At 31.1% G+C, this 22,777-nt stretch overlaps 4 protein-coding genes and 1 long non-coding RNA gene across 9 annotated transcripts in view; 3 read left to right on the top strand and 2 right to left on the bottom strand.

The window, feature by feature from the left end:
- The first annotated feature begins 52 nt into the window (after positions 1-52).
- LOC140671136 (histone acetyltransferase KAT2A-like) lies at positions 53-3,534 on the top strand. Of its 2 annotated transcripts, none has more exons than XM_072902265.1 (5): positions 53-603; positions 684-1,652; positions 1,730-2,290; positions 2,382-3,190; positions 3,264-3,534. In XM_072902265.1, coding segments are annotated over exons 1-5 (2,535 nt in total). In that variant the 5' UTR covers positions 53-601; the 3' UTR covers positions 3,458-3,534. The 2 variants fall into 2 exon arrangements, with proteins under 2 accessions (XP_072758366.1, XP_072758367.1); XM_072902266.1 differs by having other exon boundaries at positions 56-603; positions 2,382-3,103.
- Positions 3,535-6,481: 2,947 nt separating this feature from the next.
- On the bottom strand, positions 6,482-9,975 carry LOC140671288 (uncharacterized). Its single transcript, XR_012047704.1, has 4 exons — positions 9,791-9,975; positions 7,943-8,053; positions 7,263-7,313; positions 6,482-6,885 (listed from the first exon to the last, which is right to left on the bottom strand). It is a non-coding gene; the product is annotated as an uncharacterized lncRNA (long non-coding RNA).
- Positions 9,976-10,529: 554 nt separating this feature from the next.
- LOC140671277 (histone acetyltransferase KAT2A-like) lies at positions 10,530-13,933 on the top strand. Of its 3 annotated transcripts, none has more exons than XM_072902528.1 (5): positions 10,530-10,711; positions 11,092-12,048; positions 12,123-12,683; positions 12,789-13,513; positions 13,685-13,933. In XM_072902528.1, the coding sequence occupies exons 2-5, from the start codon at positions 11,093-11,095 to the stop codon at positions 13,876-13,878; spliced, it is 2,436 nt and encodes an 811-aa protein (XP_072758629.1). In that variant the 5' UTR covers positions 10,530-10,711; position 11,092; the 3' UTR covers positions 13,879-13,933. The 3 variants fall into 3 exon arrangements, with proteins under 3 accessions (XP_072758629.1, XP_072758630.1, XP_072758628.1); XM_072902529.1 differs by having other exon boundaries at positions 10,706-10,822; XM_072902527.1 differs by lacking the exon at positions 10,530-10,711 and adding an exon at positions 10,718-10,996.
- A 148-nt stretch (positions 13,934-14,081) lies between these two features.
- On the top strand, positions 14,082-19,229 carry LOC140671281 (actin, clone 403). Its single transcript, XM_072902537.1, has 4 exons — positions 14,082-16,989; positions 17,099-17,477; positions 17,607-17,842; positions 18,286-19,229. Exons 1-4 carry the CDS (start codon positions 16,864-16,866, stop codon positions 18,673-18,675), a joined length of 1,131 nt encoding a protein of 376 aa, XP_072758638.1. The 5' UTR covers positions 14,082-16,863; the 3' UTR covers positions 18,676-19,229.
- LOC140671275 (uncharacterized) overlaps positions 19,069-22,777 on the bottom strand; it is a 7,072-nt gene continuing 3,363 nt past the window's right edge. Inside the window, exons 2-4 of one of the 2 annotated variants that reach the window (XM_072902525.1) lie at positions 21,697-22,442; positions 21,366-21,584; positions 19,069-21,237 (exon numbers count right to left, since the gene is read on the bottom strand). In XM_072902525.1, the coding sequence (XP_072758626.1) occupies positions 21,138-21,237; positions 21,366-21,584; positions 21,697-22,442 (1,065 nt within the window). In that variant the 3' untranslated portion in view covers positions 19,069-21,137. Of the gene's footprint in view, positions 21,238-21,365; positions 21,620-21,696; positions 22,443-22,777 lie in introns of those variants that run through there. The other variant, XM_072902526.1, reaches the window with a different exon arrangement.

A 22,777-nucleotide genomic window follows, 5' to 3' on the forward strand; every position in this document is an offset into this window, starting at 1 on the left:
GCTTTTTCTGACAAAGGTAGCGAGGAACAGTACAAGATTGTATTAAAAAAAAATCTATTCAGCGGAGTACAGTGGCATTTGATTGATCAAAAAAAAAAAAGTCTTCTGTTCTGATTGATCAATTAAAAACGTAGTTTTCAAATTGATTAAAAACTCTACGCTTTTAATTGATCAATGAGAGTAGATCTAACGAGTAGATTTTTTTCGAACGCGCAGGAGAGACTTGCTAAAGGACAGCTGATTTTAAATAGTACAGAATAAGGAGGTGTCAAGAATACAAGAGAGCAGGAATAAAAAAGAACACTATTAGTAATATAACCTTACATCTGTAGTAGAGATACATGTATGCTAGCAATAAGTAAATTCTACGAGTTAAAAGCATTATTGTTTAAATAAAAGAAAAACATAATTTAAATTGATAACAAATTGTCGAATGTGACTGCACTATAATGGTGTGCAAAAAAATATCATAATCGTCTAAAGTCTAAAGTATTACTATCGAATGTTCGAGTAAACGAACAACATGGGGAACAAAAGCTTAATTAATTTGATTTGCGATTAATTACAATTTAATTGGTTTATATCGTGAGAAAAGCTTTTGATGTAAGTAGACATATTAATTTATTATTGAAAAAATTATCTATATATAATTGTAACTTTAAATGTGGCAACAATTTTTCTAGGATGTCATCTGAGGAAAACAATCAACAAACAATGGCAGCTTCTTTGGAAGAAACTGGGCAAACTGTTACTAATACTTTACAACAGGAAAATAATGTTAGAGATCAAAATTCAACCAAATTACAGAATCCTGGAAATAAGCAAAATAATATTCAGAGGATACAGCAACGCAAACAGCAAATGTACAATTGGCCACAAGTCAAGAAATTATTAAAGCTTGCAAGTTATAGCGCTTGTCAAGCAGAGGAATGCAAATGTATTGGATGGAAAAATATGCAACCGATTACAAAGTCACAGAAAGGCGAGCCACAGCAACCCATTATAAACTTTTACGACCCATGCAAGATGTGTACTCATACTTTAGAAAATCACATTAAGCATTTATCGGTACAGTCTGATGATGAAATCAATAGATTATTGGGAATGGCTATTGATTCAGACAATATTTTCATGAGTATACACAAAGAAGAAGATGTTGATACTAAGAAGGTGTATTTTTATTTATATAAACTATTGAGAAGAAGTATTTTATCTATGACAAAAGCTACTGCAGAAGGCCCATTAGGACAGCCGCCATTCGAGAAACCTAGTATAGCCAAGGCAGTAATGAATTTTGTTTTATATAAATTCAGTCATTTGGCTCCAAGAGAATGGCAAGTAATGTGCGATATGGCAAAAATGTTTTTACAATGTCTGAATTGTTGGAACTTTGAATCATCCAGCGCCAAGCGAACAAGTGTTATGGATGAAAATCCAGCTTACAGAATTAATTATACCCGCTGGCTTATGTTCTGCTACGTACCTACATTTTGCGATTCCTTATCTCATCACGATACTCCTGCGATCTTTGGAAAGACTTTGTTACAAGCTGTATTCGAACCACTTTGTAATGAATTAATAGACAAGTGTCATAATGAGAGAGATAAAATAACGCCGGAGAAGAGAGTTTTACTTTTAACTCATTTTCCTAAGTATGTCTCAAATTTTTTTCCTTTTTATATTAATATTTTATTAGAATGGTTGCTACATATAATCATAAATATTTAAGGTTTCTTTCGATGCTAAAAATAGAAATTTATAATAATAAATCACCTATGTGGGATCCCGAGTTTAAACAAGCACCACCTTCTCATTTGCAAGCTGCATTGGAATCAAAGGGACACCAAGCGAGAAAAACAGGAGAATTTGAGAAAGTAAATGTGACACCAAATGAAAAGGATAATTATACTACAATCAATATTAGTCCTGGAATAAGAAAACTTGCTGAAAAGCGTTCTTATTCTGAAGGACGGCACGATGCGAAAAAACGAAAAGGCGAGGAGGCTTTTGAGGATCTGCCTAATGACACTATTGCTGAAATTGTTGCGACTATTAATGACCCCAATTATATGTGTGGTCCTGATGCGGTATTTCCACCGGACGGTCCACGGGACGAAACTGCTAAAAATGAAGAAATTGAGAAAATCATAGAGTTTCACATTGTCGGAAACAGTCTCACGCAACCTGTGTCTAAGCAAACTATGCTTTGGCTAATAGGACTACATAATGTATTCAGCCATCAATTGGTCAGAATGCCAAAAGAATATATATCTCAATTTGTTTTTGATCCGTGAGTATATCTTATCTAAAATAATAGTAATATGTTAATTTAATTACATAAGAAGTTATCATTAGTAATATGCATTATTTATTACACACAGGAAACATAAAACATTGGCTTTGATAAAGGGTGGTCGCCCAATCGGCGGTATTTGTTTTCGCATGTTTCCTACTCAAGGCTTTACCGAGATAGTATTCTGTGCTGTTACAAGCCAAGAGCAAGTAAAAGGCTATGGGACGCATTTAATGAATATGTTGAAAGATTATCATATAAAAAATAATATAGTGCATTTTCTTACATTTGCGGATGAGTTTGCCATTGGATACTTTAAAAAGCAAGGTTTTAGCAAAGATATAAAATTACCGAAATCAATGTATCAAGGATATATCAAAGATTATGAAAGAGCGACATTAATGCATTGCGAATTAAATGCTAAAATCGTATATACTGAATTTACATCAGTTCTAAGGAAACAAAAAGAAATCGTCAAGAAATTAATTTATCAGAGACAACAAGAGATACAAAAAGTTCATCCTGGCTTAACATGTTTCAAAGAGGGTGTCAGAGGTATTCCTGTAGAATCCATTCCGGGAATTCGAGAAACTGGATGGAAGAGTTATGCACAAGCAAGAACAAGAGGTCTGGCGAAAGGAACACAAAGTTCAGAACTTGTGGATTGCATAGATATGTCAGAGTCTCTATATAATGCTTTGAATGGTGTTTTGAATAGTGTGAAGAATCACAGTACAGCTTGGCCGTTTCTAGAACCTGTAGATAAGGACGATGTTCCAGATTACTATGATCATATAAAATATCCTATGGGTGAGAAATCTCCCCAAGAAAGATTTTCAATTTTAAGATATGATAGAAACTTTCAAACAATAAAATTTAAAATTGCAATAAATAAAAGTAATAGTATAAAATAGTATATATATATATATAAAACTATATGTATAACAGTATGTTTTTTTATATATTTCAGACCTCAAGACTATGGAAGACCGTTTAAAATCTAGATATTATGTAACTAGAAGATTATTTATAGCAGATATGACACGAATTTTTACAAATTGTAGATTGTACAATAGTCTTGATACTGATTATTATCGTTGCGCTAATGCTTTGGAAAAGTATTTTCAGACACGTATGAAAGAAATTGGTCTATGGGATAAGTAGAATCTTTTCAAACATCATCTACTTGTATCTTGTGTGAGATAAAATATATTCGAAAATATAAATATAATAAATATATATATTTGTCTATATTATTTCTTTATTATTACTTAAAAACACATGCGCATAGAGTTCACACAGCTCTTAATATCAAAAAATGTTTCCATAAAGAAATACTTATAAAAGAATCAGAAAAAAAAATTAATAAATAAAATATATACATATATTCATATATTTCCTGTATTTTTAAGTTATGGAAAATGTTGAGTTTTGGTATACATATGGATTTCAAAGTATAACAATTTATTCTTTTACTCTTACACAACAATTGTTATCCATAATATGTATTAAAATAAAATAAGATTATGTGCAGCTAAAATAATATGTAATAAAATATAATAATAAATCCATAATATTTCCGTGTATTTTTCAAATCCGCAATTAAGAATTTAGCATGGACATGAACCAATCAGTATTGTTTTACCGTGGCACCGATAAATGGATTTGACTTTATGGAAACCTTGTATAACGTGTATGTTTGTTTTTTGTATCCGAGAAGGAAAAAGAGAGAACAAGAGAAAAGACCAGATATTCTATTACTTACTACTTTATTCTATCATTAAAAATTAATTTATTAAATACAATTTATTAATATTTTAATATTTGTTTCTTATAAAAAAAATTTTTATTATATGTGTATGTTTTTATTATAGCTTATTCTATTTAATTTAATCGATTAAAATATGAATTTTGATCTCAATTACTTAATTTATAAAAAGAATTTTAATAATAATAGATAATTATACATAATAAAACTAACAATATAATTTAAATAATAATATAACGATAAAATAACAAGAAAGAGAAGAAAGGAGAGTAGTTTGGTTGCACTGTGCGGGAAGATAAGCGATAGCGAGAATATAAGATATGTATATTGCGCAACAGTCTTTGTTTATAAATAAAAGCAACCTATTTCAATTTGAAGGGTTGCCCCGCGTTACGATCACGTCTCCCACACAGTGTGGTAATTACGTTAAAGAAATAATAACTTTAAAGAAATAAAATTGTCAAAGCATTAATAATTTCAGACTCATAAGCAATTGAGAAAAAAAGAAGCGCTTTTCACAAATTAAACTTTTTGGAGTTAAAAAATTACCAAAACTACATTCTTTAGGTAATTTCAGGTAGTCTTTACTCTAATATAATTTTAATTTAAGGCTTAATTATAAAGATATATATTAATAAAAATTGGAAACTGGCAAAAAATGATGACGTTTCTCGATATTTTCGCTGAAAGAAAATCGACTTCAAATGATCTTAAGAATCTGCCATTAGCAGGTTTTTCACCAATTACTGGACACCCTGTATATATGTGTATATATATATATATATATATATATATATATATATATATATATGTATATATATGTACATGTATTATCATAATAAAATAATTATTATATTATATAATAATATAAGATAATAATTATCGTATCTGTATATATGTAAGGAAATATATAGATCGGTATATTCATGTATTTATAAACATATTAATTAATCATAACGTAAGTATATATGTTGTATGAACAAAGAATTATTTTTAATGTACTCATTAAATGCAATATTCCAATAAAGAGATTAAATATCAATAAGTATTATGATAATATCCTGTCGTATGTATATATATTTATGTATATTTGCAATAACATTGATTATTCACAATTTTTGTTCACTTACCTTAATGTTTATTCAGTAGGATGTAGGAACAACTACATATATATGTATTCTCTTGTGTTAAATATTATAGTATAATTATAAATACTTTATGAGCATACATGTATATAAGAATTGATTGTTCAAGTTAAATAATTTTAATGAACATTAATAATGGAAGTATATAATATATATCTATCTATATATATATATATATATATTTATTTATTTATTATATTCGGCTTATACATTAGATAAATCAGCAATTGTATAGATGAATAATGTATATATATGCAACATTTATTTAATATGTTGAATCAATGTAATAAATGAATTAATGTAACGAGCAGATCATTAATTGAATTGTGTATATGTATAGAACAACTTAGAATATATGCTATTAAGATTTCATTCCATTTGACTATTTCCATTATTGACTGATAAATAATATAAATAAAACTTAATATAGTGCGTCTGTTTCGCGTATATAAATGTTTATTTTTTATTTCTGATGATAATTTACATTGCTCTGATTTATTATATTTACAAATGCTTATTACATCAACTCGGAGGGAATGAAGAAGGATACGCAAAATGAAGATCTTTATTCGAGAAAATATCAATGATAAGACCAGAAATCAACCTTAACTTCTTATTCTATATTCAGAATCGTGTCATTTGATTATATTGCATAAATAGCTAAATATATATATATATATATATATATATATATATATATATATATATACAACATATTAAATAAATGTTGCATATATATACATTATTCATCTATACAATTGCTGATTTATCTAATGTATAATCCGAAAATATCAATGATGATGCCAGAAATCAACATTAACTTCTTATTCTATATTCAAAATCGTGTCATTTGTATATATAGCTATGTATATAGCTATATATATATATATATATATATATGTAATAAATTAACGTCTTTTATCTTATATATGTATAAGTAATTTAAAGTCGATTATTTTCTACATAAAAGCAAAAAATTACTTTTTTATCATTCTTCTTAACATTATATATTAAGATTTTTTCTCTTAATATTATACATCTATATAATATATTTTAGCTATTTATGCAATATAATCAAATGACACGATTTTGAATATAGAATAAGAAGTTAATGTTGATTTCTGGCATCATCATTGATATTTTCGGATTATACATTAGATAAATCAGCAATTGTATGGATGAATAATGTATATATATGCAACATTTATTTAATATGTTGAATCATTGTAATAAATGAATTAATGTAACGTATATATATATATATATATATATATACATATATATAACATATCAAGTCAATTCTATGAAGAGCAAGTATCCTTATATATTTTATCTTATATGAACGCATATAATATGCTTTTCCAGTCTTTCACGATTCGGAAAAGTTTTGTCACATTCAAGGCATCTAAAAGGTGTTTGTCGGAAAACATCAGGATTGTGGAATCTTTTTACATATATCGTGAGGTCACCTTTCTTTCCTTTAATTAATTTTTGACAGCTAAAACATTTTTCATTTTCATGAATCTTACGAACTGCAAGAGCGATGGAGTTAAGTCCGATTTCCTCCCCTACATCTTCCATGTGCGAGTGTGCTCCGGTTTTTATATGGAAAAAACACAATGAAGTACAATGCGGACACTTTATTCTAATAAGTTGATTTTCTCCCATATATAAAACCCCTAAAAATAAAACAATGTTTTATATATTATATGTTATAATTGTAAGCCCATATAGTAAAATCTGTTCAAACAGATTTTGTCAACAGAAAGACGACAGATTGAATACAAGATCTGTTATATTAGGTAATGATAGCAGAATGTCAGCAAAAAAGTTACAAAATCTGTTAATATAATTAATAATAGATTGGTGACAGAAATCGAACAGGATTTGTATAAAATTATGATATAGATTGGTAACAGAAAGAGGGCAAGATATACACAATGCAGATTTAACGTCAGATTGGTTGCAGAAATCGAGCAAGATTTGCGTAATGCAATTTGACGTCAGATTGGCAGTAAAAATCGTGCAATATTTGTACAAAATTATCATAGCATACCTATCTCAGCTTCTATTTCAGCAATTGAACATTCTTCTGATGTATTTGAAACTAGAAAAATAATTTTTGTTATATTATATTACTTTAAATAAATAACCCAGTAAACAAAATGCGTGCAATAAGCTAACAAATTGACAACAGAATTACGTAAGTTGCTAGCAAATTGACATCTGTTATGTCCGCATTAAGCTTATGGTTTGCTAGCAGATCCTGCTCACAGACAGCAGATTGGCAGCTAAAACCGAGCAGGATCTGCTAACATGAATTGACTTTTTAAATAATTTAAATGTCTCATTTTATACGAATGGTCTAAAGCAGCAGATTCTGCTTGGTTTCTGCAGTTAATCTGTCGTCAGATAAACGATTTATAAATTATAATTAATTATAGTATATATATATATATATATATATATATATATATATATATATATACATATCATATATATACATACCATATATATATATATATATATATATATATATACAAACCATATATATATATATATACACATACATATATATATATATATATATTAATATATATATATATTAATATATATATATTAATTTGATTTTTTTATATTTTAATTTTTTTTATAACACAGATTTATTTATATTTTATTAAAACAGGTAAGCATTAAAAAACTCATAATAAAAAGACAAAACAAATTTTTACCAACCTATGCAGCATTGGTTAACGTGGCTGAGATATTCGCAAGTGCTAAACTGTTGGCCGCAATGGCAAGTTTTCTTTAACGATTCTTTTGATTTGCTCATACTGATGTTAGATGCTAAAAAATATTTTTTTTATTTATACCACTTATATAAATAATTTGTATATTATATCTTATACAGTCGGACCTCTTATCCTACGACCCTCTTATGCTACGAAACCTCTTATCCTACGACAAAAAATTCTCTCATGCTACGACCGCGAAAGGGGAATTATACCCCTACTCTCAAATTTTTGTCGTAGGATCAGAGGTTTAAGGGGAAGATTCCGGACCGAAAATGTCGTAGGATAAGAGGTCCGACTGTAATTGAACCGGAATCTTTCGAATGAGTTATTTATTTAATCTCTTCCACGCATTAATAATAAATTTATGCTCTAGTAACATGAGTAGGAATGACGGTTCAATGGCACACGGGGCACGAGTGCAGAGAACTACGGGAGCAGTATTCTCTCTCGGCGCATAGTGAGATAAAACGATTATTACAATTAGTGTAATTAGAACCTTCAAATCTTATCCAATTTTAATGTTTTTTTTTAAATGAAGCTTATTCAATTTCGAATAAAAATTATTGAAATCTATTTTTGAATTGGACTTCTTTTTAAAATACGAATGTAATGTAACAGCTGGAAAATAAAAACATTTGGTTTTAAACCGATTTATAATTTATACTAAATTACGTATATATATGTTCTTGATGTCGCAGTTTATATAAATGTACATTATATGATTCGATTTAATGATCTTAAAAATATTTATTCACACACAAGATTTCCATGTAAATATTGTGAATATTTTGAAAGTCAAATAATGTTAAATAACAGATCACACAAGTATAATGGATGCTAAAATAAAAAATTTATTTAATTTTTCTGTTGAAAATAATATTAAAAAATTTTCGAGATGGCTGATTACAAATCTGGAATCAAAATTGCACAATTTGAAATGATCCATTTAACATGTCGGATATCGATCTCGGTCGCGTTTTAATAACAAATTTTTATTAGTAAATTTTATTCTACAGATAAAACGCAATTATTTGAGAATCTCTCACCTGAATTAAATTTTAATTAAAATAAATTGTACATGGATTATATATAATAAGTTTTGTATTAGTTAAGGTTTTAGTTTAATGCGTTGTCTTTGTTATTTTTGAAATTATCTATCTTATCATATAATTGTTTCGAAATGATGACTTTTGGCTAATTGGCGACATCTTTTACTCACTTTAGTTTATGGCGACCATATTGGATTCATTATAATTAATTTTATAATTTTAATATTAGATTTATAATTTATGACATATACGCAATTTAGTACAAATCAAAAACAAATTTAAAAACCGCAAATGTATTTATTTTTCAGCTGCTAATATCACATTATTTCGGAAAAAGTCTAATTCAAAAGTCAGTAACTTTTCTTTAAAATTGAATAAACAATTACAAACAATAAACGATTTACTTCAATTTAAAAAAAGCATTAATTACTTCAACTTAAAAAAACATTAAAATTGGATAACATTTAAAGACTATAGAGAATTATGAAACACGATTTTTCGTTTTGCCTCACTGTGCTATTATTCTATTAGATATTCTATATCTATTTAACATATGTATTTAACATATAATTACATGGAAAAAATTTATTTGATTTTATAAGAAAGCATTTTTTTACGATTTTCAATATATATTTTCACTAGTTAAAATACTTTTGCTTTTTAATGGACTTTTAAATTTCAATTTGTAAAAATTATAAGTTTAAAATATTTAAAAAATATTAAATATATGATTTACATACTTTTAATGCTTCTTTCTTGATTGATTTCTTGTGAGTTAAATAAATATATCTTATCACACTTGCTGTTCACTTATTTTTTCCAACGTCTCACTTTTAACTGCCAACAACTACTAAATATATTAAATAAATACGAAAATGTTGAATACAATAAATATTGTTTACATTTATTTCATAGGTTTTGTTCGTCACTGCTTGTAGAATGTTCCACGCCCCCGTTAGATAACACAATTTAAAAAGTAAATATTTATATTAAACTAAAAACTTTTTTAATTCTTTACATCGATTATAAATATTTAATTAATTGTAGATATTTTTATTGAAGTTATTAAAAAATTAAATTTGTATGTGTTTAATATATACATATAAATAAAATATAATTTTTAATTTAAAATATATATAAATAATTATTATAATATATTATTATTAATATATTAATTTTAATATAAATATATATAAAATATATATAACTTTTTAATATAATTACTTCATTATATATACTAAAGTGAAAAAAAAACTATGCGTAATTAATAATATAAATTCATGTTTTATATTTTAAGATCTACAATTGTGGATATAGCACGGATTCGAACCAATCGGTCGTTTTACCATTTACACCGAAAAGTGGATTTAACCATGTAGTTCCGCCGGCTATAAAATGGATCTAGTTAGCGCTACTGTACCGCAGAGAAAAAGCGTCTCAAGAAAACCATGGAACATGACGCCTCTGAGGTTTCTCTCTGTCCTGGGTCACAAAGGGTCTGTTCGTGTTATTTACGCTCCCTAAAAATTTCTAAATTAAAGTGAGATAAATATATAATTTGGACATTAGAGAGAAAAAGAGAAAGTGAAAAATCTGGCTCTAGAAAGTGTGAGAAACCTGAACAGATCTTCTGTGTAGAGACGTGGATCAACTTTGTAAAGGTGCAATTTATATAACCTAATCTGTCAAAAAATTCGTGCATTCCCATCAACAATATATTAATAGACATTATAATATCACAACATCGTAGAAAATGTATTCACTGTAACGAAGTGAGAATTCTACATATATATTGTAATTGTTACAAATATATTGTAATTGTTTAAACAAAAATATGGAATATTTGAGCCAACGATATATCATCGGGAATAAAATTAATTTCGTTGACGTTGAAAGAATTGCAATCTAATTTGCTTGTATTACAGAAGTTATAAACGTCAATTAATGTATGAATTATTTTATTTAAAAAAATTAAAATGATTGATGATTGATTCATGTGTAACTAATTTTTCACAGTATAACTCATAATATTTCTTTCAAGGATGGCATCCGACGACGTCAAATCTCAAACAATACTAGCTTCTTCGGAAGATACTAGTCAAGTACCTGTTAGCAGTAATTTGCAACAGGAAAATAAAGATCCACACTCAACTAAGCCACAGAATCAAGCAAATCGACAAAACAACCTCCAGAGGATACAGCAACGCAAGCAGCAAATGTATAATTGGCCACAAATCAAAAAATTATTCAAACTTGCAAATTACAGTAGTTGTCAAGCAGAAGAGTGCAAATGTAATGGTTGGAAAAATGCACAACCAATTACGAAGACACAAAAAGGCGAGACACAGCAGCCTGTTATAAACTTATATGATCTATGCAAGTGTAATCATACTTTAGAAAATCATATTAAGCACTTACCAGTGCAGTCTGATGAGGAAATCAATAGATTATTGGGAATGGCTATTGATGCGGATAATATTTTCATGAGCATACATAGAGAAGGAGATTCTGATACTAAGAAAGTATATTTTTATTTATATAAAATATTGAGGAAATGTATTTTGACTATGACAAAACCGGCTGTAGAAAATGCGTTGGGACAACCACCATTTGAAAGACCAAACATAGCAAAGGCAGTTATGAATTTTGTTTTATATAAGTTCAGTCATTTCAATGCAAGAGAATGGCAAGTAATGTGCGATATGGCAAAAATGTTTCTGCATTGTCTGAATTATTGGAATTTCGAAGCGCCCAGTGCTAGAGGAAATACGGACGATGGCCATGTTTATAAAATTAATTATACTCGTTGGCTTGTCTTCTGTCATGTGCCTGCATTTTGCGACTCATTGCCGCATCATGATACTCCACTAGTTTTTGGAAAGACCCTGTTACAAGCTGTATTTAGATCAGTTTGTAAACAATTAATGGATAAGTGTCGTACTGAAATAGAAAAAATAACAGCGGATAAAAGAGTTTTACTTTTAACACATTTTCCCAAGTATGTTCTACATTTTTTTTTCTTATATTCATATCTTGAGAATGCTCTCTGAGTTACAATTTTTTATATTTAAGGTTTCTTTCATTGTTGGAACTCGAGATTTATTCTGATATTTCACCTATCTGGGATCCCGAATTTAGACAGTCGCTACCTTCTCACCTTCAATCTGCCTTGGAAGCAAAAGGACATCAGGCAAGAAAGCCGGGAGAATTTGAAAAAGTTACCGTAACTCCGAATCAAAAAGATAATTTTACAACAATAAATATCAGCCCTGGAGTGAAAAAAATTGCGGAGAAACGTCCTAACACCGAAGTGCGCCTTGACTCAAAGAGGCGAAAGAACGAAGATACTTTTGAGGATCTACCAGATGAGACTATTGCTGAAATTGTTGCGTCTATTAATGACACTAATTATATATCTGGTTCCGACGCAGTGTTTCCACCGGACGTTCCGCGGGACGAAGCTGCTAAAAATGAAGAAAGTAAAAAGATAATAGAATTTCACGTAGTTGGAAATAGCCTTACACGACCAGTATCTAAGCAAACTATGCTTTGGCTGATAGGATTACAGGATATATTTAGTCATCAATTACCTGAAACGTTCAAAGAATATATTACTCAACTTGTTTTTGATCCGTGAGTAATGCTAATATTACATAAATATTAACGTATTATTCAATATATTAAATAAATTTAGATAGTCATATTTGTAGTAAATAAAATGTGCCTTTTATTTTATAGAAAGCACAAAACACTAGCCTTGATAAAGGACGGTCGACCGATTGGCGGTATCTGTTTCTGTATGTTTCCAAGTCAAGGTTTCACTGAGATAGTGTTCTGTGCTGTTACGAGTCACGAACAAGTAAAAGGATATGGGACGCACTTGATGAATATGTTGAAAGATTACCATATCAAGAACAATATATTGCATTTTCTCACATTCGCAGACGATTTCGCTATCGGATATTTTAAGAAACAGGGATTTAGCAAAGACATAAAACTGCCGAAATCGGTCCATCAGGGATACATTAAATATTATGTGAAAGCGACATTAATGCATTGTGAATTGAATCCCAAGATCGTATATACCGAATTCACGGCAGTTATCAGAAAGCAGAAGGAAATTTTAAAGAAATTGATTCAACAGAGACAGCAGGAAATACAGAAAGCGCATGCAGGCTTGACGTGTTTTAAAGAGGGTGTGAGAGCAATTCCTATCGAGTCTATCCCGGGAATTCATGAAACTGGATGGAAAAGTTCCACTCAAACTAGAACGAGGGGTGTGACAAAAGGAGCACAAGGCCCAGAACAAATAGACACAAGTTTAGATATGCCAGAGTCTCTACATAACACATTAAATAGTGTTTTGAACAGTGTGAAGAAGCACAGTACAGCGTGGCCTTTTTTGAAACCCGTAGATAAAAACGATGTTCCAGATTATTACGATCATATAATATATCCCATGGGTGAGTTAAAGAAAAATGTTTGTACATTTAATTCTAACTTAAAATTATATATTGCTTATATGTGTGTATTATCTTACTACACATTTGTATTATATAATTGCAAAGAAAAGTCAAGAATTTGAATATAATAAATGCATAGAAAGATAAAAAATTTATTTATTCTTGTTACAGATCTCGAAACCATGCAAGATCGTTTGAAGGCGGGATACTATGTAATTAAAAGATTATTTATAGCGGACATGTTACGGATCTTTACTAACTGCAGATTGTACAATAGTCCCGACACTGAATATTACCGATGTGCCAATGCCTTGGAGAAATACTTTCAAACACGTATGAAAGAAGCTGGTCTCTGGGATAAGTAGAACTTTTAATATTGTTGTGATATATACATATAATATAAATGATAATATGTTGACAGTTGAAACTTCTTAACTTATTCTTACTACAAAGTCTACTTGCTTTATAAAAAGATTCATATTGGAAAAAGCACACTGCATCTTGTGCAGTATATTTCTATTAAAAAAAAAAAAAAAAAAAAAAGAAAAAAGAAAAAAAAATTGGATAGATATATTCTCTTGTGTGTGAGTCGCTGTGCCTGCCAGAATAACCAAACCGAAAAAGACGAAATTTTTATTTTTCTTACTAAATTATAGGAGAATTTCGAAATCATAATTCAAAAGAAGTTTTCTCTTTTCTAAGTAATTTTTAAAAATTGTGTTTTACAGTTATAAACATTTTACAATGCAGATGATTGTTGTAATTATTCACAATTATAATTTATTATAAATTAATTTACATTTTATATTTATCAAATTATTTATATTTTCCATTGTAAATTTTTTTTTCTCGATTCATTTCTTCATATTCTCTCTGATATGTATCATTTGTAGATCAAGTAAATGTATATATGTGTATGTATGTGTGTGTTGTGTGCGTGTGGTATGTGGTGCGCGCGCACGCATAAGTGCATACGTAAAGCGAAAAGCATCGTTTCTTTTTGACATTAATCATATATTTTATATAGTATTAATCATGCGAAAATTATTTATACGTAGCCTTTTTACTACGTTGCACACTACATAGCATTATGCTGTTAAAAGTATCAAAAATGGTCTAGGTAAAAATTTTAAACCAAAGTGGGTACTTAATTTCACAGCCTAATTAATATCATTAGTTGAACAGTTAATTAAGAAGCGTAATACAGCGAGTATAAGGATCGCTCTGGTAGGTGATCAGTCTATGGAACAGCGATTCTCTGTAATGCATGTCGGTTTGTATATAAAGTATTTTTAAAAGGAATAGCGCTTGTCTTATATTTGCAAAGTGATTCATATGCAGTGCAACAATAACTGCGGAGAGATGTTTGTATCACACGCTCATATAAAAAATAATATCCGACTATTATTATTACACATATATATATATATATTTTACTGTAATTTTATTGTAATAACTATGATATGATACCATGACAGAAAAATTTATTGTAAAATTTGTATGTGTATGTGTGTGTTGTGCGTGTGGAGAACCAATAGCTATCACCACACTCTTTTCTAAAAATAATACAAGAGTCCTTTTAAAATTCTTTAAATATCTTTCATAGAAACAGTACTTCGATTACCTATTTTTAGAAAAGTGCACACATTTGTGGGAGGGCACAGTTTAAAACAATTAAGATATTTTAGCCTATTAACCTTATGAGCTTTCGCGCGTTACCTCTTTTATTTTTTGTTCAATTCTACCGCCCAATGGCTCTGTAACTTATATGGAATGGAATCATTGAACGAGGTAACGATTTTGCAATTGCATTGTCCCGTCGACTTAGCTTTAACTGCAATCTACGGATAGTTCTTAAATAAATTTCAATGAATGTATTTCCTTATCTTTCAATAGAATTCACTCGCTTGAGAAACTTTAACACAAACGAAATTACATTCTTCGCGCGTAATATCTGAAGAGATTGCAATCTATTGTGCAGATTTACAGATAGATGCAATGCGATTGCACGTAGAGAGGTGTATGCTCTAATTATTGTGATGACTTTATGCATTCAATATAACATTATGAGCGGTAACCATCAGCTATAATTGGCATACATTAAAAAGAAATTAACTCACTTATTAAAAAATTGTAGATATTATATTCTCGAAAATGTAATATATGTGCATGTAAGTATGCATGTGTGTATGCAGGAATGTTATCTCTAATACCTAACATAATGGCGACCAAACACAATTTTAATGATGTATGATGATGATTATGTATTCTCTGTTGTATCATATAATACTTTGTAAGAGTGAAATATTTTTTTAAGGCAGGTGCAAAATTGTGTGACAAAACTATTTATCTTTATGTTTGTTTTTCTCACACCGCATTAACTTCTGAATAATTTTCTGTATAATTTTTCTTTTCGTTTTCTTTCTCATTTTCTATATTTTGATTGATGCTTTTACTGACAATAATTAAACTTTTTTTGCGTTTCAATTACGAGTCAAATAAAGTTCATTTTTTGCCTTTAAATGGAACGATCAAGTCACTATATATTTTTGAACAAATTAAAAAATCAATAATCGAATTGATAATTTTCAAGAAAAAGGTAAAAAAATTTTGAAAAAAAAAAAACATTTTTAAAGGTTTTGACACCACATTCTTTTATGTTTCATTTTTTTTAAAAACAACCATGTCCAAAAAATTATTTTAGATAGCTCAAAATGTTCAGAATATCTATTTCTTTTTTTTGTAAATATAAAAAAAATTTAATTATTTATCTTCAAGTGCACCTGCCTTCTTAAACTTAATACATTCATATTCGCTTATAATTTACGCGCATGTTATATTTAATGTAAAAAGCTAGACACTTTATACACTATATTTGTCCGATTGTATTCTCATTGTTAAAATAATTAATAATGTATTCATCATGTAATTCGCAAATTTATAAACAGGTTTTACCAAAAAATCAAAGTCGATTTGCAAATTTTCTTTATAGAGTAAGAGCGAAAGTATTTCTCTCTGCGCTTATTACAAGAGAAATCTGCGTTAATTGTTAAGCCAATTTGGAGATACACCGTTTCCGAGGTCTTCACACAAAAACACGGATATGCGTGGTCGCAGATCTGTGGCGGGAAGAAGGGGAACTTATATATAAAGCAACTCTTCCTCCTAGAAGGAAGCGCAGTGCTCCGGAAACCAACGTCGCGAGGATGCTGTAACATCTAGTCTTCTTCGAGTCTCCTGATTAAATTCTTATTAACTCCTATTTATCTGTCGCAAGCGCAATCCGTCCTAAATCTCGCGAAAAAAGAACGTTGCTCTGTGAAATTATTTCCGCATATAATATTTCTATAATGTGCGACGACGACGTAGCTGCACTGGTGATCGACAATGGCTCGGGAATGTGCAAAGCCGGATTCGCCGGGGATGATGCTCCTCGAGCCGTGTTTCCTTCCATCGTTGGGAGACCTCGATACCAAGTAAAGAAAAAAAAACAAATATCATCAAGCATTTGCATGATCGCATCTCATAATATATTATATATCATAATTGATTATATACTCTAATCATAAGGATATGTTTATATAGGGAATCATGGTAGGCATGGGACAGAAAGACAGTTACGTGGGCGACGAGGCACAGAGTAAACGAGGCGTCCTTACTGTCAAGTATCCAATAGAGCACGGTATCGTCACTAATTGGGACGACATGGAGAAGATTTGGCATCACACGTTCTACAACGAATTGAGAGTCGCGCCGGAGGAACATCCCGTTTTGCTAACGGAGGCACCCCTGAACCCCAAGGCAAATCGCGAGAAAATGACGCAGATCATGTTCGAGACCTTCAACACTCCGGCCATGTATGTCGCGATCCAGGCCGTCCTGTCGCTGTATGCGTCAGGACGCACGACCGGCATTGTACTGGACAGCGGCGACGGGGTGTCTCACACAGTACCGATTTACGAAGGTATAATTCTCTTCTCCTCGCTCTCTTATCAGAGCTTCGTTCGCCAATCGAGAATCTGAAAAGAAGAACGAATTAGTATCAGTCCTGTAATGTTTGATGTTCCAATGCTCTTACTTTCTTTTTCTTCAGGATATGCCTTACCGCATGCGATTCTGCGCTTGGACCTGGCTGGCCGCGACCTCACAGATTATTTGATGAAAATTCTGACCGAGAGGGGCTACACCTTCACGACCACCGCCGAGCGCGAGATCGTGCGCGATATCAAGGAAAAACTGTGCTACGTGGCCTTGGATTTTCAGCATGAAATGGCAACAGCCGCCGCGTCGACCGCGTTAGAGAAGAGCTATGAATTGCCGGACGGCCAGGTAATATACGGTTCTTGAATGTAGCATTCACGTCTCGCGTAATCAACGCGTAAATTAAGTCCGCTTCCTTTTGATCGTGGCTTCGAAAATTAAAAAACGCGAGCTCTCTTTGTTGGTATAATCAGAAATATATTGCATTAGAATATCTTTTTGTGACAAAAATTTGAAATTGTTTGAAAGAATTAATATATAAAATTACTTTTTCTTTTTTTCAATCAAAAATATAACAGCGTGAAAATTGCGAGACACAATTTTTCTTAATAAAGATAAGCGTAACTTGTACATGATGTCTAAGGGTAATGAGCGACTATAATGGAAGAGGCGGTGCACTCATTAGCATTAATCGCACGCGTTCGCGCCTAGCAAACGTTAACTCGTCATGGATTGCCTGGCCGGTGCGGTCAGTGGACGAAGATGTATAACGGGTAATGGTTCGATTCCAGGTCATCACGATCGGCAACGAGCGTTTCCGTTGCCCGGAAGCGATGTTCCAGCCGAGCTTCCTGGGTATGGAGTCCTGCGGCATCCATGAGACGACGTACAACTCGATTATGAAGTGCGACGTTGACATCCGTAAGGATCTATACGCCAATTCGGTGCTCTCGGGCGGCACCACCATGTATCCGGGCATCGCCGATCGGATGCAGAAGGAAATAACGACGCTCGCGCCGCCCACCATGAAGATCAAAGTGATCGCGCCGCCCGAAAGAAAATACTCTGTCTGGATCGGTGGTTCGATACTCGCCAGTCTTAGCACATTCCAGCAGATGTGGATCTCTAGACAGGAATACGACGAGCTGGGACCGTTCATCGTGCATAGAAAGTGTTTTTAAGGATCTCGACGCTTTACACAACACCATCTCGCTCTCAAACACTTGTCGATCGATATTAATCCTTAGTGAATCATATGCAGGATGATTGAGAGAGAGAGACAGAAAATCAACTTTTATATCTCTTGAATAGTAATTTATTACATTTCCTGAGTATAGTGACTTCTTTTACATATTTTCCCAAAAACAGCATTGCGTGCGTTTCTTGAAAAATAATTTTTTTTACTCGCCGAGAGACATAATCTTTTATTCTCGAAGTATTCAAATAAAAACTGCAATAATGGAATTCTACGTCCGATCTAATATTAATTCTTGTTGGATTTGCGTACTTTAAGAATTAACATTTCTTCATCTGGATTCGGGAACTTGCACAAATCGAACAGAGCCATAGAGAGATTCAATGTCTCTTTTTTTTTTTATTTCTAAAATGTTATACTCGACATATTATATTACACAGCAGGATGTTTAAGGCAGATGACATTGGAGAAAGTCTATTTTCTTTCTTTTGAAAATTTCCATACAACTTTTGACACATTTATCTGCCGACACAATGAAATTTTTTCTTTTTTGACATATATTAGAAAATAATAATTTATATATATTCTTACAGAATTATTGCACATATTTATATGTGCTAAGAACTCAATCGATAATTTCACAGCTAGAAAAATTCTCATTTACAAGGTAATTACATTCGTAGTATCGACAGCGTACAATGCTATCTTGTATTGATGAAATTTTAATAGTCTTCACGGACGGTTAATACACTATCTTACATTATATATACCTTAAAAAATAGAACGTAAAAAAACTATCACTGAAGATATATACAATTTTCTTTTTTCGTTCATTTAGGATAGATTATTACGCGGGTCAAACATCTTAAAATTATATAGCAGATGGAAATATGTATATGCGAAAATAATGTTATCATTTGCTCGAATTATCATTCGCGATCTCTTATATCGTAATACCACAGTTTTTCTATGTAACGAAAATGAAATCGGAATTATCACAAATCGAACTATCAAACTCGTCTCTCGGATAGGGTACTATTGTTAGAATATTCGGTAGTTCTCTGCAATATTGAAGCAATTGACAGGACAAAGCTATAAAATTATATCTTTTACAGAATTATAAAATACTAATATTTAAATATAATTTACCACGAATGGAAATTCGTGATTCTTTCTGGAGAAATACATATATATATCTTATTTTTATCAAATATAATTCTCACAAAGGTAGTATATTTAATTTTAACTGATTGTGCTACAAAACGCGTAAAAGAGCCTCCAGTCGCTAAAATTGAGTCATTAGTTGCAGTATTAATGACTTTACAATTGTTTACAAATATCCGAAGTTTCTCCCCACCTTTCGAATTATCGATAACGTTCAACATGTGTAAGAATAAAAATAGCATATGTTATACTGAAGTCAATTATAACAGTTTAAAATTGAATAAATACACAATATGTAAATTATATCAAAAGGCGCTCAGAGTTTCTTTTAGTTACAGATTTTCTTAACATGAATCTTTCTTCAGCGAAAAGAGTCCATGAAAGTTAAATATTATTTCTATAATTAGGCCTTCAAATTTTCCTGAAGGAGATATTCAATGTTGGAGAATCTGTCACCGAGAGGAAGCGCACATTTTCTGAGACACTCTGTGCAATAAATATATTTGTACTGTAAAGTTTTAGAGTTAACGAAATCGCAATCTGTTTGCAAGGACACCTAACTTTTATGAGTATTTAATAAATATTTTTCAATATTAAGCAAAATTTTATAGAATTTGCGAAAAAAAGGGCTACCCAAGAGTTAAAAACTGATTATATTCTTCTGTTGTGTAATATTGTCTTACAACATATTTTTACAAAGTGTATGTCGTTAATGTATACATACATGGTAGTTTTGTTAAGATTTTTACAATATTATAATAGCAAAAAAAAACTTAATTACAAAATTAATATAAATTGTTTTATATATGTCAAAAAATTTTGCTAATATGAATATTGTCAACTCACTGAAATAGAACAGAAATCTGGTTTGGAGTTGAAAATTTTCCGACATGTCAGCACAAACTGATACATCGTTTCGTCATGTTGTGTGATATACGTACATAGTTATATAAATAAAATGACCAACACCGAATACAAAATGTAGAATAGATGTATCAAAGAAGTATTGAAAATGAATTTTACTTAACTGACAAAAATGTAGAAAAAATAAACTATGTATATTACATTGCAGATGTTTAAAAAGTCAATAAAAATATCTTTGGGAGGAGGGGGGGGGGGAGAGAGAGAGAAAGAGGAAAGAAGGCTCCTACATTATCTGTGTAGCAATGAGAAATGCTGTTTCAAATATGGCGTGAGAGAAGGAGCAATAATATTCTTCAAGAGTTTAAAACCAATGGTACAGATAAAATCAGTTCTGTCCATCTTTATAAAAATTTATATCCCCTAGACTTTTCTCCTACCTGTAGATTTTCTTCTACTTGTTGAACGTTTAGGACGTCGACACTTTATTCGTGTTGTATTCGACCATGGTAAAGAAAATTCACTGAAAAGAAATTGATAATTATAACAATTATTATTTAATACATATACATAACTTAAATATATATAAAAATGTATTTGTAAAATGTGTACATTTAAGATATTAATTTCATTACACATTTCTTTACTTACTTGGGAGTAAAACTAGGAATAGGAGAGCCAAATGCAGTTACTGGCAAGTGAGGATCCACTTGAAGACTTTGAATTTGTTCTACATCAGGCCACAAGGACGTAACAGTTTCTTCCTCCATGGACGAGGGACAAGGACCAGTGTGATTAGTATTATAGCATGTAGCTTGATGATTTTGGCGTTCTTGCCTTTGTTTTAATTTCTCTATATGTCTTTGTTCCCTTTGATAATTGAGATTAAATTAATTAGAGTGTAGCTAGATTATAAATTAGATTATAAATGAGATTGTAATATTCAACAGAGATGATGTACATTGAGTAAACATTAACAAACCTTATTCTTTGCACATCCCATCGCTTCCTTCTCCTTTCGTCATTTTCCAATTTCAAATGTCTCTTGTTAAAAATCTCATCGTCCAAGTTTTCAGTTCCTTCCATCGTATAGCAACTTGTATATACCTTCACTCTCCAATTTGGAATTTCAAGAGAACTACCTGTTTCTACTGGACTGGACTGTTTCAGACTTAACGTATAATTTGGATCTCCTACAGCTGTATAATAGTGCTCTTCTGTCGTGAGAAAGGACTCTTTCTTCACGAGGGATTTCGCTTTCCTATCGCTCTTCCTATTGATTTCGTGTAAAGTCTGACCTAACACCTTATGCTCCTGTATGCCGTCGGTACTAATAGTCGACGAACAGGAGAGTCCTCTCTTCTTTTTACTACCTGTAGACACTGGGGTTGGATCTGATCGTCTCTTTTTCTTCTCTTCCCATTCAAATCTAGACTCGTTAGGCTCTTGTTTCACTTCAAGCTTAATTTGATTATCAAGCGGTTCTTGTTTGACAGTAGTGATACCGCCACTAGTGTTCAAGCGAATTTTAAAGCTCTCGTGCAAAGTATTACCACCTTCGCATTGAACGTTTCTGTGTAGCTCGCTCGTCGACGGTACGTTTACCGAATTGACACTGGTAGGCGAACAAGTACCCAAGTGTTCCGAACCAGTTGAATTCTCACCACATTCAGATCTTAGTTTCTGAAGACTCACACGCCTTTCCATACGTTCCAGACGTAGTTTTAACTGCAACAGACAACCGAACGACATTCCATGATATGTCAAGATATTTAAAACGCATCTACAAATATAGAGATATTTAAACGCTATACTTTGAAACTCCTCGTGCACCGTCTGTACACGATCTTTCTCTCTTCGCAAATCATGTTAATAGCCTCGTAAGCTTACGTCTCGTTAACTCTTTCTCCCTCGCAATAGAGACAGGTAGGTAGGTTAGCTCGACGAACCCGTGCTCTGTCACTCGCGCCGTCAATGAAACGCGAAACGCTATCTATCCTACCCGGTTCGATCTCGCTTCATTTACGCCTCGGTGTTCGAGCACGTTATCATTTCTATCGTCA

This window comes from Anoplolepis gracilipes, chromosome 11, assembly GCF_047496725.1.
Source record: "Anoplolepis gracilipes chromosome 11, ASM4749672v1, whole genome shotgun sequence".
Taxonomy (NCBI): Eukaryota; Metazoa; Arthropoda; class Insecta; order Hymenoptera; family Formicidae; genus Anoplolepis; species Anoplolepis gracilipes.

Excerpts from the sequence above, each read along its gene's own strand:
- LOC140671136 (XM_072902265.1), top strand. Across the intron at positions 1,653-1,729 it reads CTTTTAACTCATTTTCCTAA|GTTTCTTTCGATGCTAAAAA; the intron begins GTATGTCTCAAA and ends TAAATATTTAAG. Across the intron at positions 2,291-2,381 it reads TCTCAATTTGTTTTTGATCC|GAAACATAAAACATTGGCTT; the intron begins GTGAGTATATCT and ends TATTACACACAG.
- LOC140671277 (XM_072902527.1), top strand. Across the intron at positions 12,049-12,122 it reads CTTTTAACACATTTTCCCAA|GTTTCTTTCATTGTTGGAAC; the intron begins GTATGTTCTACA and ends TTTATATTTAAG. Across the intron at positions 12,684-12,788 it reads ACTCAACTTGTTTTTGATCC|AAAGCACAAAACACTAGCCT; the intron begins GTGAGTAATGCT and ends TTTATTTTATAG.
- LOC140671281 (XM_072902537.1), top strand. The coding sequence starts at position 16,864 with ATGTGCGACGACGACGTAGCTGCACTGGTGATCGACAATGGCTCGGGA. Across the intron at positions 16,990-17,098 it reads TTGGGAGACCTCGATACCAA|GGAATCATGGTAGGCATGGG; the intron begins GTAAAGAAAAAA and ends ATGTTTATATAG. Across the intron at positions 17,843-18,285 it reads ATGAATTGCCGGACGGCCAG|GTCATCACGATCGGCAACGA; the intron begins GTAATATACGGT and ends GTTCGATTCCAG.